Here is a 16,333-nt window from a genome sequence, read left to right on the forward strand (position 1 = left end):
AATCGCCAAATCCGCGAGCATAATCGCCAAATCCGCGAACAAAATCGCGAAATCCGGGAACATAATCGCGAAATCCGCGAACATAATCGGCAAATCCGCGAATATAATCGCCAAGTCCGCGAACATAATCGCCAAATCCGCGAACATAGTCGCGAAATCACATAGGTACGATATGTACATAGGTACGATAGGTGATAACGAGAATCCAAGGGACCAGCTCATTTTTTTCGTTTAAGGCGGTTTAATACAACATTTTCTCGTTTCTAAAGGTTTAGCAAAGTGGAAGAGCAAACTGATGATAGCATGACAAATTTAAACAAGTTAAGAACAAATTCTGATTTATAGAGGTACCTAATTTTAAAGTTAAAAAACGCGTCCCGAATTTTTTCTGGGACAAAAACGGAAATTCGGGACAAAACGCCCCAAAATGAAAAACTGAACGGGACGCCGGGACACCCCCTGAAATTCGGGACTGTCCCGGCCAATTCGGGACTGTCCCGGCCAATTCGGGACGTTTGGCAAGCCTAAATATAAACCTAACCAATAATCGCCAATGATTCATCTTCAACAGCTGACTTCTTTGTTTCAGGCCAAGTTATGCGATGGCCAACAATATTTATGACTTACCCACGGAGGCGTGAGGTTTTTTCTTGGAGAAATCACAGGCTAGACCGAGATCTGATATCCTCACATGTCCATGCTCATCTAACAGAATGTTGGCAGGCTTTAGATCTCTGAAATGGACACAAGGAACAGAAAGGGTTAAAAATATTGCAATCAAAGGGTTTTATTCAGAGATGAATCGTGAAATTAACCTATTTAAAACGCAAATCACCTTTCAAAATGCTGTCATTGTTTTTGGTGCTTCCCCTATCAGAGATATAACATGGAAATATTTAATTCTAAATATGCCATAGCTCCGGCCCTGATTATCGGATCGGCCTCAAATTTTTACTGAAGTACTGTATTTTTTCAAGGTCTTTCTTATGGTGTGTTAAAAATTTCGTCCCTAAGTGAATCGGAAAATATTCAGCCTTTGCCGGACTTTTGCCGCACCCTGTATACTCACCTATGTACCATATATCTCCTGTGCATAATATGTTCCAACTAGTATGACTTGGGCCTATATATAATACTGGGTGTTAGGAAATTAACCCGTAAAATCAGTTTTTTGCCCCATAAAAGTCCCCAATACACTTTTCGGGTCCACTCAACATTCTCTTATGGAACTTTTGACGAGGAATCGATTGGTGCAACTTTCAAGACTGTCCGACTTACAGTTAAGGAGCTACGGGTTCAAGTACGCACCTATATACAATATATCTCCTGTGCATATGTTCCAAGCCTAAGATGACTTCGGCCGCGTAGAACCTCATTTCGTCCTCGTTGAAGACCCCATGCTGGGAAAGATGATAGTGGAGATCACCCCCATTCATGAGGTCGAGGATGAAGCAGAGCTTGTCCGGGGTGTGGAATGCGTACGTCATACACACGATGAACGGACAGTCCACCTGCAGGAGGAGGAAAGATGCGTGAGTAAAACCTATAATACATTTATTTATCTATGGCATTTTAATATACAACAAAACGAACAAAAAATTTAAATCAACTTATAAGAGATAAAGATGAGATATCTGAAGCAGTAAAGAAGTTATCGAATGATACAGGATATGATGTGAGGGGGCACTTTTGAACTACCTACCTATTTGTGAAACAGTCTGATTTTCATGTCCACATTCACATGTAGGGGATGTAGTAATACCTCACTATGATATTAGAGAGTTTTTGCAACCAAAATTAGCGTCCCGTTAATTGAACTCGTTAACGTCATTTGACGAGTACACGTTACTACACATGCTCAAAAACGAGTTTTCGTCAAAGAACGTTAAAGAGTTCAGTTAACGGCACATTAATTTTGGTTGCAAAAACTAATACTAATAGCAGAAGCCTACTGTTGGGAGTGCTGGAGAGGCTCTTTAGTCCAATTCGATTAGTATAAAATACAAAACAACAATAGTTTAGTAGTTACCCCTAGTTAGCTTCGAGAGTAGAGCGTCCGCCCTTTAAGCTCTTTTACCGGTATTTACTATATTCTGTACATCAAGGGTGGGGTGGTAGAGAATGCCTTAGGCATTAACCACACCCTTGATCAAACTTTATTTTGTATTTATATTGTTACCATCTGTATCTGTAAATAAAGTTTGATCCAATTGTAAAAAAAAAGAGCTCTAAATAGCAGGTTCGATTCCTGCCAGAGGCGGTTATTGCTAACACTTCATGGCGTACATTTTATCGGTATTTACTGAATGAAACACTTACCCCTGTGCTGACTAGACTCAACATGATGCGTTCATTGAGCGCCAGTGTTTCACCCTGTTTCACATGTGAGCAGTTGGAAAGAAAGCCAGTTCCTACAATGAAGAACATGGGTTAGATTTATAATGTGAAGAACAGAAAGAAACTTGCTCTATTTAGATCGAAAGGTTCAAAGAATTGTTTAAGGTTAAGCCCTTTGAATAAAATCTGTCTTCAGTTCCTGGGAAAACGATTGGGGAGTCTAAAATCTATCTCCCGCCCCGTTAGACCTTTGCGTCTATAACTTGATGTTGATTTATTTTGGTCAAATTTTGAACGTTTTTTAAACATCATTGGTTGCGCAGAAGTAAAAAATAGTCAATGATTTGGTAATCCAATTTTTAAAATTCATCAGTCAGATTGCTTAATCCAAGTGGATTAACTTTCAAGTTTAATCTCAAAGTGTGACCACGGTCACCCCGGCTATAAGTTTACATTAGAATTAAATTCTATTCTATTTTATTCTTATATTTCCATTCTATTCTTCCCAACTTGAGAGAGGGGAGCGATAATTATCCTGGCAAACATATTCAACTGGGTCAATTCACAACCACCCTTACAGCTATACATCCCCTGCACCCTGGGAGTTTTATATCTTTCCATGATCTCTCCCATTTTGTTAGCTTTTGTTTTAGAATCTCTCTCCATTCTATTGTTCATTTAAGTAGAAATTTATACAATATCCATCCGGAGAACACTGGGTGACATTTAGATTCGTAATTTGAATTAATATGTATATTCTGAAGAATTTCTTCTTTTGAAGAATCCGTTTATTCATCTGTGTTTAGAGAGGGTAAGGGATATACTTATACAGGGATCTACTAGCTATAAAACGTGTTCTGTTGTGTGTAGGATTTTTTTCCCGCGCAAACTTCTACGGTCTATGAAAGGGATTCGTGTGACGATGGTTCTGTGTTTGCATTGGGTTTTAATTACGAGTCGTTTTGTTTATATTTTCGTTTGTTTGTTCTTTTCCAATTCATATCAGTGTGAATAGGTAACTGTTCTTTTTTGTTATCTTCTCATGTCATAATAATTATGATTGGAACAATAATATGACATAATGTTATCATAATTATCACTGACCTTTTCTTTGGTGCCATCACGGCCATCGACTTAGATCAGTTGTGTTATTCAGTGTTCTTTGCTGTCCCAAATTTGACTGCTGTACAAATTGGCGATAACTCGCAATTCCTGAGTTTCGAGTCTTGGTGGACCGTTGCTTCAAACTTTCAAGGTGTACTCTCAAGTTTTGACTCGGAAAGAATGTCACTCCCAGTTCGTTTCAAATTTCTGTACTCAAGGAACTTGTCACTGACCTTTTCTTTGGTTATTCAGTGCTCTTTGCTGTCCCAAATTCGTCTGTTGTACAAATTGGCGATAACTCGCAACTCCTGAGTTTCGAGTCTTGGTGGACCGTTGTTTCAAACTTTCAAGGTGTACTCTCAAGTTTTGACTCGGAAAGAATGTCACTCCCAGTTCGTTTCAAATTTCTGTACTCAAGGAACTTGATTTTCCCTTATCCATATTTTTCTTTCAATGAGGGATTTAACTCACGAGTCCTTTTGTACTTACTGCTATAATGTCTGTAGTCTGTAGGTATAGTTACCTACTTTTACCCATACCCCATACGTTTCGTTTAGTTTCTCTTGTTCCTACCCCTGTAGGTAACTCTTTATTTGGCTGTGTGTACCTTTACCCATACCTTGTACCTATTTAGTTTGTCTTGTACGTACCCCAGTAACAGAGTACGCATTTTCCTGAACTTCCATACTGCCAACTCTTTTCCCTATGTAGCAGTAGCACTCATCTCTCTGGCTGTGTTCTGTGGTAGCAACATGCTTTAATGGAAGAGATGAGAACTTGTACATTTCTACTTACATAATTAACCAAATTACTTACCTTGTACTTTACTTACTTACCCCGTATTCAATTTTTTTACCATCAATACCAAAACATACAAATACCAAACAATCAATTTAAAATTTAAGCAAGAGGTTTCTTTATTTTTTAAAATTTACACCTATTTTGTACCAAATACATAAGACCTTGTTTAGACTGCGGGAGTAAGGGACTTTTTCAGTCTCATTCTGGCAGTATAAACAGGGAATATTCTATTCTATTCTATTCGGCTGTACCTACCGTTTCCTATTGTATAACTTATTAGAATAGAGTGCTGTTTTAAGCCCTCAACCCCAAGAGTGTTTTTTTTAAATAAAATGATTCATCTTGGATGTCTAATATAAATAGGCTTGCCAAATATCCAAAATGTCGATTCGGGACGCGAATCCGCGAACATATTGGCTGTAACGTTGCCAATACTGAAGTAGAAGTAATGAGTTAATGACCATGCTAACTTTAGTGATTTCTATTAATGCCGTTCTGTTAAAGAGTTATGCAATATGCAACGCTTTCAGAATTCATTTGGTCGCTGGTGGCATTTATCGAATGTCAGTTCAGGTCAGGAGGTGTTCGTGATGTTTGTTTACGAATACTCTCCTTCCCATAGGATAAGGAAAGTAAAAATGGAAGTTCTACTTACATTTATGTTTAGCTCCAGGTTTTTCCATTGACAATATCGCGTATACTTTTCACTGAAAACAGAAAAGAAAAGTTCAAGATAAACTAATAATAAAGTAAAACAGAACAGAAGAGGATCTGGCGATCTAGGTAGCTACATCCCCCCTCCCCCTTCAGGATGAGTGTTTCATCGCCGTTTTTATTTCGTAGCAATGAAACAGCACCTGCATTAGATTCGTCTGTGTCGTAGCATGCTCATTCCGTAGTACGTCCCCCATCAGATGGGCGATATGAGACTCTATTGGGTCAACAAGAGGGCACCAGAAAGTAAACCGTTGAAATATTTGCTATCGAAATACGAGTGCAATTTTTTTCCGATAGTGAGATATCGGTGTGTATTTAATGTTTTTATTTATTTTCTATGCATGTAGCCATTTTTATTTCTATTTTTTATTTATTTATGGCTTATTTATAGTTTTACTACAAAATATGATGTAGTAGCAACCTAGAAACAGAGAAAAGGGGAGGGGGAGGAAGGAGGAAGAGAGAAGAGGGAGGGAGGAGGAAGAGAGACATAACTACGACAGGAAGAGAGATATGCTCTCTCTCTTAAAATGCACGCTACTGAATTCAACCCATTAGAGTCTAGCGGTACGTTATGTGGTGTAAACAGTAGGTATATCTTATTTCTGAATTAAGACCTCAAAGACCTCTCCTTCTTTTTCTTCGCCTTTTCCCGTGTTTAGACTGGGTCGGCGTTTTTCGTCAGCCCTAGAGTGATCGCCTTTGGGGTGACATTTGGTTTTGGCTACAAAATTTTACGAGTGGATGCCCTTCGCGCTCAACCTTTGCTAATTCCTTAGCAAGGGACCTCGGTAAAATATATTTATTATCAAAATCTTTATTAGGTTACATCATGAATTAAATAAACAAATATAATAAAATTAGAAAAAAAACCTTTTTTTCACTCAATTTGGGGGAAAAAATACATCTCGAGCAAAGTTTGGTTCGGGCGTTATGGGGCTAACGTTCATTTCCGTTCAAATAAAGTATTTTATCTCTCAGTCTCTCTTCTTCCTCTCATTCTCTCCCCATTTCCTTCCCCTTCTCTAAGTCCCCTCCCTCCTTCGTACATCCCCTCCCAATTTCTCCCTCTTTTACATCCCCTCCCAATTTCTCCCTCTTTTACATCCCCTCCCAATTCATCACTTATTACATCCTCTTCCATCCCTCCCTAAATCCCTTCTCCCTTTTTCTTAAATCCCCTCCCAATTCCTCCTTCTTTTACACTCCTTCCGAATTCATCACTCCCTTCTTATTACATCCCTTCCCAATTTCTCCCTCTTTTACACCCCCTCCCAATTCCATTCCTTCTCAATTATTTCCAACTATTACCCCCCCCCTCTCTCTTTTCTCTCATTTCCTCAATTTTTCTCTCCTTTCCTCCCACACCGTTTTTCTCCTTCCCATTTTCTTTCGCAATTTTTCTCTCTCCTTTACTCTCTCTCTCTGCTGTACGAGGGGAAAAAAAGCTACAATTTTTCTCTTCAATCAGTCTCGATAATTTCGTTTCTAGCCTGGGGGCAGTTATTACAAATCTTGAGAGAAAAATTCGCCGTGTTTGGGTTTTGGGTGAGGCTTTTTTATTTATTTATTTGTACAATTCACGGCTTACAAAACAAAATAAAGAGCCATTAACATGATAGGGGAAGGGTACTATCATGTTTACCGGAAAACATCGAAGACGTTTCCATTCATGACGAAGTTTACTCCTTCGCACGTAGTATGTAGCTTAGGTGTGTAGATATATGTAGATAATGAAATTGGTCTAGTAGTGCAAAAATTGAAAAAAATGCTAATGGTTTGTTAGAAACAACAGCTAGCATTTTATTGAAATTTCTTCAAGGAGACTTTCTACTTTCTACCAGTGTCCAAAGATTACTTTTTAGTATACCGACCGAGATTACCAAAGGTTTAGAAATTTTTGGTCCCATCAGTTGCCATTTATTGATTTTTTCTTAACAAGTCAAGTAATTTATGAGCTAGCAGTCGTAGTATGTATCTAGTTCTAGTAGTACCAGTGCCAGCTTATCTAAAAGCTCAAGTGTAAAATCGTCATTGAAATTTATTTCATTTACGAGTAATACAGTAAGAGTGCCTTCTGCCCAAAGCTTCTTGGCTTTGGCTTCTAGTACCGAGTACCCAATGCCTGTATGTTGTATACGTTCCTCATATCCTTATGGGTTATGGTGGGGGGATTGAGTATGTTTGGTTTCGTGTCATGGCAGGAGAGAGGGAGATGTGTGTTGATAATGTGTTGCTCTTGTGTTAGATCGCGCCACATGTTCCATGTTTGCCTCACATGTGTGCTGAGTATGTGGTGCTTGGAACATTCCTATATACAAAAATATATACTTGGAGTCTACATAGTAACACTTCTTTGCCTGAGCGTACGTTCTGCAATAAGGGGGCATGGAATCGTAAAAAAACGTTGTTTATGAAATTTGTAATTGAAATAATGTTTATGGCTTTATTAGGAACTAATGTGTTTTAAATCATCATGTGCAGCCATTATCTGTCCACTGCTGGACAAAGGTCTCTCTTTTTGTAATCGGACATATCATAGACGTAGACTTTAATATTGTTCAGTTTATGTCACTAAATTTTCTTAGCAACCCACCTCCTCAAAGGCCTATTCTTATAATGCCCAGGTCATTGGGAATGCCAACAAGTGTCCTGATTTTCTGAATAATTTCTCTAATAGCACATCCGCAGTCAGTCCCCTTGGTTATAAATACGGAGACCGGGAATTTCCAAAGTTGAAGATATTTCGGCACTGGGCCGAAATATCTTCAACTTTGGGAAGTCCCGGTAATGGAGAAGGCCTTTTTTTTTGGAAAGGTGCCTCTCATAAATGAATCCATTAACCTTGCAGGTGCACTACCAGCATTTCTCTGGATGAGAAAATCTCTTCAGAGTCTTCAGACTTCTATCTTCAAGAGTCCTTGAATCCTCGGGGTTCATACGTCGTCTTGGTTGGATATGTAGGGATATTTTGATAACCGATGTAGTCCATTTACTATGGGTAATCTAATCAAGAGGTCATTCAGTGATTACGGCCTGTCTTGACCTTTTCGGGAACTAGGGTTAAGTTTCTCATTACGGAGCTGATTGGAACTGTTGGAAGTTCATTTCCGATTTCCATTTGGAATCGATGAGTTCTTGGAGAAGGATTTGGGGACTCTATGTTTGTATCATTGCTCTTTTGTAGGTAAATTCGGAATATATGCGGATCTTCTGCAATCTGCAATCCTGTACTGTATTTTGTAGTGTAGCCACATTTCGTCATACAGTCCTCAGTATTCGCCGCATAGGTATTCAAATCTTTTGTTCCCCCTTATATTTTGTGTTCTAGAATATTCGAGATCTAGAGCTTTTGTTTCCCTTATACTATATGTATTTATACTGGAGCCCATATTAGCCACCTTATAATTATTATGTACCTATTAGAAATTGCTATTGGGCTCCCCGAATCTTTAGTGGTCCCCGAATATTACTTTTTTTATACAGCAACCCATGTTATCCCCCGAATGTTTGGTGTTCCAAAGCCCTTGCCCCATATATTTTGTGTACACCAGCCCATGTTATCCCCCGTATATTTATCGTACCGAAGCCTATGCTATTCCCTTATACTATATGTATTTACACTGGAGCCCATGTTAGCCACCTTATAATTATTATGTACCTATTAGAAATTGCCATTGGGCTCCCCGAATCTTTAGTGGTCCGTAGCCCCATATTTTTATACAGCAACCCATGTTATCCCCCGAATATTTAGTGTTCCAAAGCCCTTGCCCCATATATTTTGTGTACACCAGCCCATGTTATCCCCCGTATATTTATCGTACCGAAGCCTATGCTATTCCATCCTCAAGTACTGGTGGGGGTCTTCCGTAGCCACATATTCCATGAAGATATTCCAGCTGCTCACCTCTGCATACGTATACATTGTCCCTTTCATTTCCACTGTTGCTTGTGATGCCAGCCCATACTTGTGCGTCAACTATGTATTTTTCGGCTTGGGGAATGAGATTTTTTGCCTTTTTGCTACGAATATGTAATTGTTCAGCTGTTTTGTGTTTGTTTTTCGTCTGGGCTCTTCTGGAGGAAAATTCTTGGATGTTTAATTGTTAATCCTCTTGTATTTCTTCTTCTGTCGATTCTGCTCATCTACTGCCTGAGCTCGCTGGTTTTCAACTTTTTTTCTTGACTTTTATTGTGAGGTGGTTTTTCAACTTTTTCACTTTGTTTTGTGAAATAATGCGTTCTACTACTTGTTCTACCTCGACGATCACTCTTGGCTCTTGGAATTCTTCGAGTATAGAACCGAAAGGAGATCCCATGTCGAGCTCTCTCTATGCTTGACTAACAACCCTCCTCTTGTTTTTATCTTCCTTCACCCCTCTACATCCTCTTCTAGCGCGATCGCATTTAATTGGTCAGAAATATTTGGGATTCGTTACTTTTCGTTGTAATTTTTGTTGAAGTCTTCGTGATATCCTGGTGGCTGGGACGTGTAATTATGAGTCGGAGGCAGTGCTGGAGATGTGCAATGGGATTTGGGAGGATCCATGGGCATTTCTACTATTCCGGAATGGGATAGTAAAGTCTTGTAGGAGTAGGAGTAATTAATAGGATAAGCTTAACCCGCCTTTTAGGGCTGTTTGCCAATGGATTCTGAAGAGAACTTTTTGGCTCTTTTGGAGACTTCCCGGATTATACGATTTCGAGCTTTTCAGAATCCAACTCCTTCTGGAAGGCCCAAGTTTATTGCTTGAACTTTGGTATTTTTGGTTGATGCTCTATCTGGATCCACTGTTATCGCTTTCTTTTGTCAGATCGTCTTTGGCTGAAGTTCATCGCAGCTCTTTTGTGCATTTCTTCTTTTGTTTTGTGTATGTCTTAGGCCAGCCAGCTTTTTGACCCACTTCTTCTGTCTCGACTTTCTTTAGATGGACTTTTGTGACATTGTCTGTTTCATGAGCTTTTTTTTCTTCATCTCCCCCTCTTGTGACTCGGTCTCACTTTGTTGATCTGTCTTCAGGTCATTAGGTGTTTCCTACAGTTCTTTTGTTTCACACTGTCTCTTGAGCTTTTGTTCCTTCGTGGTTAGATCTTCTGTGACACACTCTCTCTGTCTTTTTTGGACTCTTCTGTAGGTGTAGCCACCTTTTAAGTACTGTGTCTTTTTGATTTCGTCTTTTTTTTGAGAGGGACTTCTATTTGATCTCTTCTCTATTCAGTTGTTGTCGAGATTTTGGGTAGTTTCTGTAGTGTCAGGAAGGGTGGCGAGTAAAGTCCCTCCTGTAAAGGCTCCTTTTCATTCTTGGAAGAATGAGGAGTGAATTATTTATTTTCATTCTATTCATATTCTCTATCATGGTTCACCGTAATGTTTCTTTCTACAATATCTCTATCTTCTGCTCTTCTCCTTCATTATTTTCTGAATGAAATGACGGTCACACACATAATCTTAATCAAGAGAAAATAAAAATAAATCAAGTTAATTCTTCAGTCCTGAATGCAAATAAATACCTCCCTACCTATTACCTACAAAAAAATCATAAAATTGAAATGACAATTTTCAACTTTTCTCTTCTTTTCCTAAAAATGAAATGAAAAGTTTCAATTTTTCTCTTCATTTCCGAAAAACGAAATGAAAAAATTCAATTTTCAACTTTTCTTTTCCGAAAAATGAACTCTTCTCCAAATGAAAATTCGATTCGAAAAACGATGGCGGCGCGCGACATAGGGAGGTCTATTGCGTGCCTCACGATTCCCCTTCACCTGCAGGCTGTGGTCACACGGACACAGATAGACGTTCTCGAGATCTCGGAGTTGAAAATAATTTTCGATTCGTGTTTTTTTTTTTTTTTTTATTCTTTTGTGCTTCGTTCTGAACAATTTTATAAGTTATATTGCTTGAACTTGTATTATATTATTGTACAGTTCTAGTGTAGATGTTCCACTAAAAAATTGAATTGATTGTGTTTGAACTTTGATGATTTTTTTTTTTTTTTTTTTTTTTTACACTGAATGCGGAAATTTAACATAGCGATAGCGAATCATTTGTTGCTTTTCGTAGTAACATTTTTAGCAAGACCGAAATTTTTAAAAATATACCTTTTAGATTGCTTAAGCCGGGGACCGCAAAGTGATTTTAAACTCTGTTTAAGCTTAACTCTCGGATTAAGGAATCTGATAAGTTGATTTTAGAAAATTAATAATAGTCAATTAGATTGGAACATATTGATGGTAGACTCAGTAACTTTGTGAAGGTTCATTTTAAATATCTAAATATGAAAATAACTTTACTCTTCACTGGTTTTTGCTTTATCCGAGAGTTAAACTCTCTTTGTGGCTCCCGGCCTTAATCGGAGAGTTAAACTTGAACCAAGTTTTAGAAAGAAAGGAATTTTAATTGTGTTAAGCATAAATGCCTGTCACATGTCGTTCCCTGCTGAATGCACTACGCTAAATTTTATAACTTGACTTGGACTCGAACCACCAACCTCCAGATTCGAAGTCCACCCAGCTAACCACTACACCACTCATAGACTTAAACCGATTGTGTCTCTTCTCGCCCATCTGATGAGAGGCATACTACGGGATGGGCATGCTACGACACAGAACACATGCGTCTAATGTAGCAGTTGTTTCAGTGCTACGAAATAAAACGGCGGTGAAACACTCATCTTTAAAAAATAAAAATAAACTCAGATTGTAGCCCCGGCAATATTGCAGTCTGTTACCACGACCTTCCTCTCTATCACCCCACTGCTAATGTGCTAATGTGACCATAGCCTACTGGTTCAAGTCGCCTTGAATTATCCCAACACACCACTACCTGAGCCACAAGTTTTTACTTTGCCGCCACCCGTTACGTTATACCTCCTCTCTCTCTCTCACTCGTTTCTCCTTCACTCTTGTGTCTTCATGCTTAGCTATAAGCTGTACACTATTCTTTTGTTCTGTGGAAAGAGATTTTTGAGTTGACGCTCTGTTCTTAGTTCTCTCTTTTTTAATTCATAATTTTTTTTCCTCTCTTTTTTTTCTCCTTTTTTTTCAATTGTTGTTAATCACGTGTTCCCACTCTTTTGAAAGATGTTCTAACGAATTTCGTTCCTTGACGCTTTGGACAAGGCGCCTTTTGTAAGTTTTGTGATAAAAGTGAGGTCGGGTTTGTTTTGTCGCCATGGATAGTTAGTAATGGACCCTCGAGTCATGGAATGAGTTTAGTGCGCGACTTTTTCGACGTTTTTTGTGCGGGTAAAAGTTTCGTGAGTGACCTACCGAGGTTCCCAGCCTTACAGTGGAAACTTGCCTGGACACATTTGGACTGGAATGAACCTCATGTTGACTACAATCAGGAATATGGACATCCAGGACTAGAACTATCTTCTGCTGAGCTGACAGCTATAACTTTATAACTTAACTGTGTTTTTCAAGTGTTTTTGCTATCTTTTTAGTTCATTCATTATTTCCTCATGATTTGGGATGGTTTTGGCCTCAATTTCTGGGGAATTTCCTTGGGATTTGGCTTAGATGTTACCTAGATCGTTGGCTATTTCCTTGGGATCTAGGACAGTTTTAGCCTTGTCTTATTCCCAGGGATGAGTTGCTATAGTCTATTACTTACATTCCTTATTCTATTTGCTGCTTGTGATTGTGCATACCTGCCTAGTTTACGATTTGGGATGGTTTTAGGCAAAATCCTATGGTTATTTATGTTGTAATGTAAACACAATTTCATCTCTTTTGTTACCTATCAAGTTGTCACACTTATTTGTTGACTAGTCAGAGGTCAGAATTTCCTCTAAAATGGCTAAAGAACAGCTGCATTTGATGTTTTCATATTTCTACAGGATATAAATGATATAATGGTTCTTCTAACCCCTAGCAAAGTGTTTCCTGAGATTTACCTAGGTACCCAATCTCCAAGCTTTCTAGGCTTGACATAAATCCCAATCTCCAAATTTTCTGGGCTTGACATAAATCCCAATCTCCAAATTTTCTGGGCTTTCAACTAACCAATCTTATGTCCTGAAGCAAATTCAAATCTCAGGACTCTCAATTGAACTAGTTATACCCTTGTCATCCTGTTGATTGTCCTATCAACATGGCCAACAATCCCACTGTTGTGATTTTCTTACACCCCTTATGTTTACTGATAATCAAAAGTTCCAATCATTGTTAGATTTCAATGACAACAGCCTGAATATGTTAAGTAACCCATATCTGCTGATCGCTGTGACTAGTCACAATTCCAATCATTGTTTTATTTGAGTGACACCTTATGTTTAAATGTTGAGTAACCCTGATGACTTTGATAATCAAAAGTTCAAATTTCTGTGAATTCTATGATATCCTGATAATGTTAAGAAGCCCATAATTATCTTCAATGTTCCAGTCATTGTTGGATTTCTGTTTTACCCTGTAGATGTTGAGTATAAAAGTTTGTTTATTTCTTGTCAATCCAAGAACATGTTGACTTTTCAAAGTGACAAGTATCATTATTATCATGTGAAGCTTGTCATGTTGTTTCAGTTGTTATTAGGTTAAAAATAGTTGATATTAGGTTTAACATAATTTGAATTACATGGATTGCTCATAAAAATCTTGTCCTGATAGAAGTTTTTGACAGTGTTTTTGGTGATAGATTCAATTTTTGGTCAGCTATAATGCCTATAATTTTTTGGTCTCCTCTGAATTAACTCATTGCTCACGTTTCAGATGAGATTGTTTAGGTTTCGTTGATTTACTCTTTTTGGCCTGTGATTGATTACCTTTGTTTCTTCTAAGTCCATTTAAACAACTGTCAAGTTCAATGCTAGGTGTTTTAGATGGCTTCCTTATCAGTTCTCTTCTTTCCTTAAATTTCTTTTTATCATCAAGTTGTAGGTTATTTTGCAATAATTAAACTTTTTGTTGAAACTTAAAAGGTATATCCCAGGTTGTTGACAGTAAAAAAGATGGGTATTGCTTAATCTTTTTTACTGAATACCTACCTACTGTTCCACTGGAAAGTGTTGATTGTTATCCCTATTTTCATGTCTTTTTCCAGTACCTTATATTTTCTAAAGAAAAATGAATAATTGTGCTAAAATATGTTTAATTTTGATACAATAACAATAAAGACAATTGATTGACATTGTGTTGAGATATTTATACTCGGCATAAATTATTTGGGTTATAAACATTTTGTAACCCAACATTGAAATTAATAACAAATGAACATTTCATAACTTTTGTTTTTTCTTTGTTTAAATTTAATAAAATACTGTTGTATTTTTTGTACATTTTCTTCTTCAATTTTTTACCCTCATTTTGTGATACAAGAAGTAATTAATTTTTATTTTAAATCCATTTCTTTATTGATGTTTAATTTTTGATCTTTTTTTTTTTATTAACTCAATTTTTGTTATCTTCTTAAAACATTTTAATTTGTTTTCTATAATAAAAAGTGCAATTTGTTTTGAAAGTTTTCTTTTTTTACTTAAATTAAATTGTTGAACTTCTTTTTTAAATCAATTTTTTACCTTAATTTGCTTAACTTTTGTCTTTGTTAAATTACTGAGTACATTCAATACCTTACCAATTAATTTAATTCAAAATTCAAAGTAAATTGTTTAGTTGCACTGGTGAGATCCCAATTATCTAAAAATAGTGATTATAAAATAATCAGATAAAGCACAATTGTGCAATTTATTTCTTTTCAATCACGAAAGTTTCTTGAAAGTTCTCAAGAATGACGGACAGTAACCAGTGGACGGCAAACAGAGACGATGGGATGTGGTGGCAAAATGCCCTCTCCAACGAACAGCAAGTGACGCAACAGCAAATCAACCAGCAGATTCTAAACCAACAGCAGCAGCTGCAACAACAACAGCAACAATACCTAACGTACATGAACAATGCCGTCGCTGTATCAGCAGCATCTTCACCGTCTCAAATGAGGAGTAGTCCGTCGGGAAACAGTGGTGCTATCGACTATAGGAACATTGCCGCTCAGCAACAGAATCAACAGCAGCAACAACAGCAACAGTGGTGGAGTAATTATAGCAATAATATGAATAGTCCTGCATTGAATAACAATATGCAACATATGCAGCAGCAACAGTTTTTGGTATGTTGAAATTCTCTTTCATCCCAAACCCTTCTAAAGTCTAAACTAAAACTAACCTTCCTATATTATGCCAGCCACTCACACCAAGACTGTCAGACTGTTGTCTCACAGACCTAGATCTATCACACTATATCACTATATTGATGTGTGCAGCAGAAAAAGTTCAAGACTTAGGTCTGAAACTGTTTCTGCTGGGACAGCCTAATGTGAGTGGCAGGCATTATTCCCACTATTTAAGATAAATTTGTGCCTTGGTGTCAATTTGAAATTGGGCCCTGAAACATTGTTCCCATTTGATTTCCATTTCCTCAAGTTGTATGAACTGTGATGTGAAGTGATACTGGGATTATATCCACACATCCTAAGTACCTACTTAACTAACTAATGATCTACACTTATGATTATGACAACATGACTCATCTGTAGAGTTATCTCTCTTTTCATAGACACAGTAATGTCTCACTTCTTACTGTTTGTCTCTTCTCCTTCCAAGGTTCTAAGAAATGCAAGCAACCAATCCCTAGATAATTATATGCCAAATGGGGAGACTGAATGAAATAGAAATGGGGGATTTTAGGCCTCTAATGCCAATACCTGCTAATGGATTTTGAAATCTAATGGAATTACTCATATTCGTGGTTTTAACCTCACACTACAAAGATATGTAGGTACCTACCTAATCATAATTTGTAGGTCCCTACCTTGTGTCTATTCATACCTAATCAATAGATAGTTGAAATATTGAAATTACAGGTAGATACAGCACTCACACTTATATTGAGTACCCAACCAGCTACCCACGTAAGTAGCTATTTTGCACCCAAATACAATCGAGTTTTCCAACATTCCCTCAGTAAAGTAAGGAGAATGGTTTTGAAAAACGAATTAAGACATTCCTGATGTTAAAATTCAAGAAATTCTCCATTTTATAACGTTTTAAAGATCCTCTTAGTCTAGTCTGGTTCCCATGTGCATACGAATGAAGAAAAGAAATCTTGCCTACATCAGCGCCAAAAAACTCTGCCCCCCATCAGAAAAAAAAATCATACATTGTTTAGGTAACTATAAAAAAACAGCGCTGAAATGTTACATGTAACCAACCAAATGGAAAATACGCTTTGGTGAACTCAGCATAATAGTTAACCTTGTGAGGAGCGGTGTGCTGAGAGGAAATATGGCAACATGGCATGCTTACTGTGTGTAGCTGTAGATAAGAGGTAAAATAGAAAATGGCAACATTGCATGACATGCTTAGCCGTATTTTCCTTTCGC

The 16,333-nt window shown here is 37.6% G+C and overlaps 2 protein-coding genes across 3 annotated transcripts in view; one reads left to right on the plus strand and one right to left on the minus strand.

Moving 5' to 3' along the window:
• Positions 1-16,333, plus strand: part of LOC103524935 — a 90,752-nt gene that overhangs the window by 5,094 nt on the left and 69,325 nt on the right. Inside the window, exons 1-2 of one of the 2 annotated variants that reach the window (XM_008489977.3) lie at positions 11,896-12,087; positions 14,000-15,061. The exons of the other annotated variant lie outside the window; for it this stretch is intronic. Of the exons in view, the coding sequence (XP_008488199.1) occupies positions 14,684-15,061 (378 nt within the window). The 5' untranslated portion in view covers positions 11,896-12,087; positions 14,000-14,683. Of the gene's footprint in view, positions 1-11,895; positions 12,088-13,999; positions 15,062-16,333 lie in introns of those variants that run through there. 2 annotated transcript variants of the gene reach the window in all.
• On the minus strand, positions 578-2,427 carry LOC103524942 (beta-adrenergic receptor kinase 2-like). Its single transcript, XM_026820202.1, has 3 exons — positions 2,320-2,427; positions 1,309-1,511; positions 578-734 (listed from the first exon to the last, which is right to left on the minus strand). The coding sequence occupies exons 1-3, from the start codon at positions 2,425-2,427 to the stop codon at positions 617-619; spliced, it is 429 nt and encodes a 142-aa protein (XP_026676003.1). The 3' UTR covers positions 578-616.

Source organism: Diaphorina citri, unplaced genomic scaffold (genome assembly GCF_000475195.1).
Source record: "Diaphorina citri unplaced genomic scaffold, Diaci psyllid genome assembly version 1.1 scaffold128, whole genome shotgun sequence".
Taxonomy (NCBI): Eukaryota; Metazoa; Arthropoda; class Insecta; order Hemiptera; family Psyllidae; genus Diaphorina; species Diaphorina citri.

What these genes read in the sequence shown, in the direction of transcription:
- LOC103524942 (XM_026820202.1), bottom strand. Translation starts at nt 2,427, where the DNA reads ATGTTCTTCATTGTAGGAACTGGCTTTCTTTCCAACTGCTCACATGTG. An exon ending in TGAGTCTAGTCAGCACAGGG is followed by an intron (nt 1,512 to 2,319) that starts GTAAGTGTTTCA and finishes CTCCTCCTGCAG; the next exon opens with GTGGACTGTCCGTTCATCGT. An exon ending in AGGAGATATATTGTATATAG is followed by an intron (nt 735 to 1,308) that starts GTGCGTACTTGA and finishes TGTCCATTTCAG; the next exon opens with AGATCTAAAGCCTGCCAACA.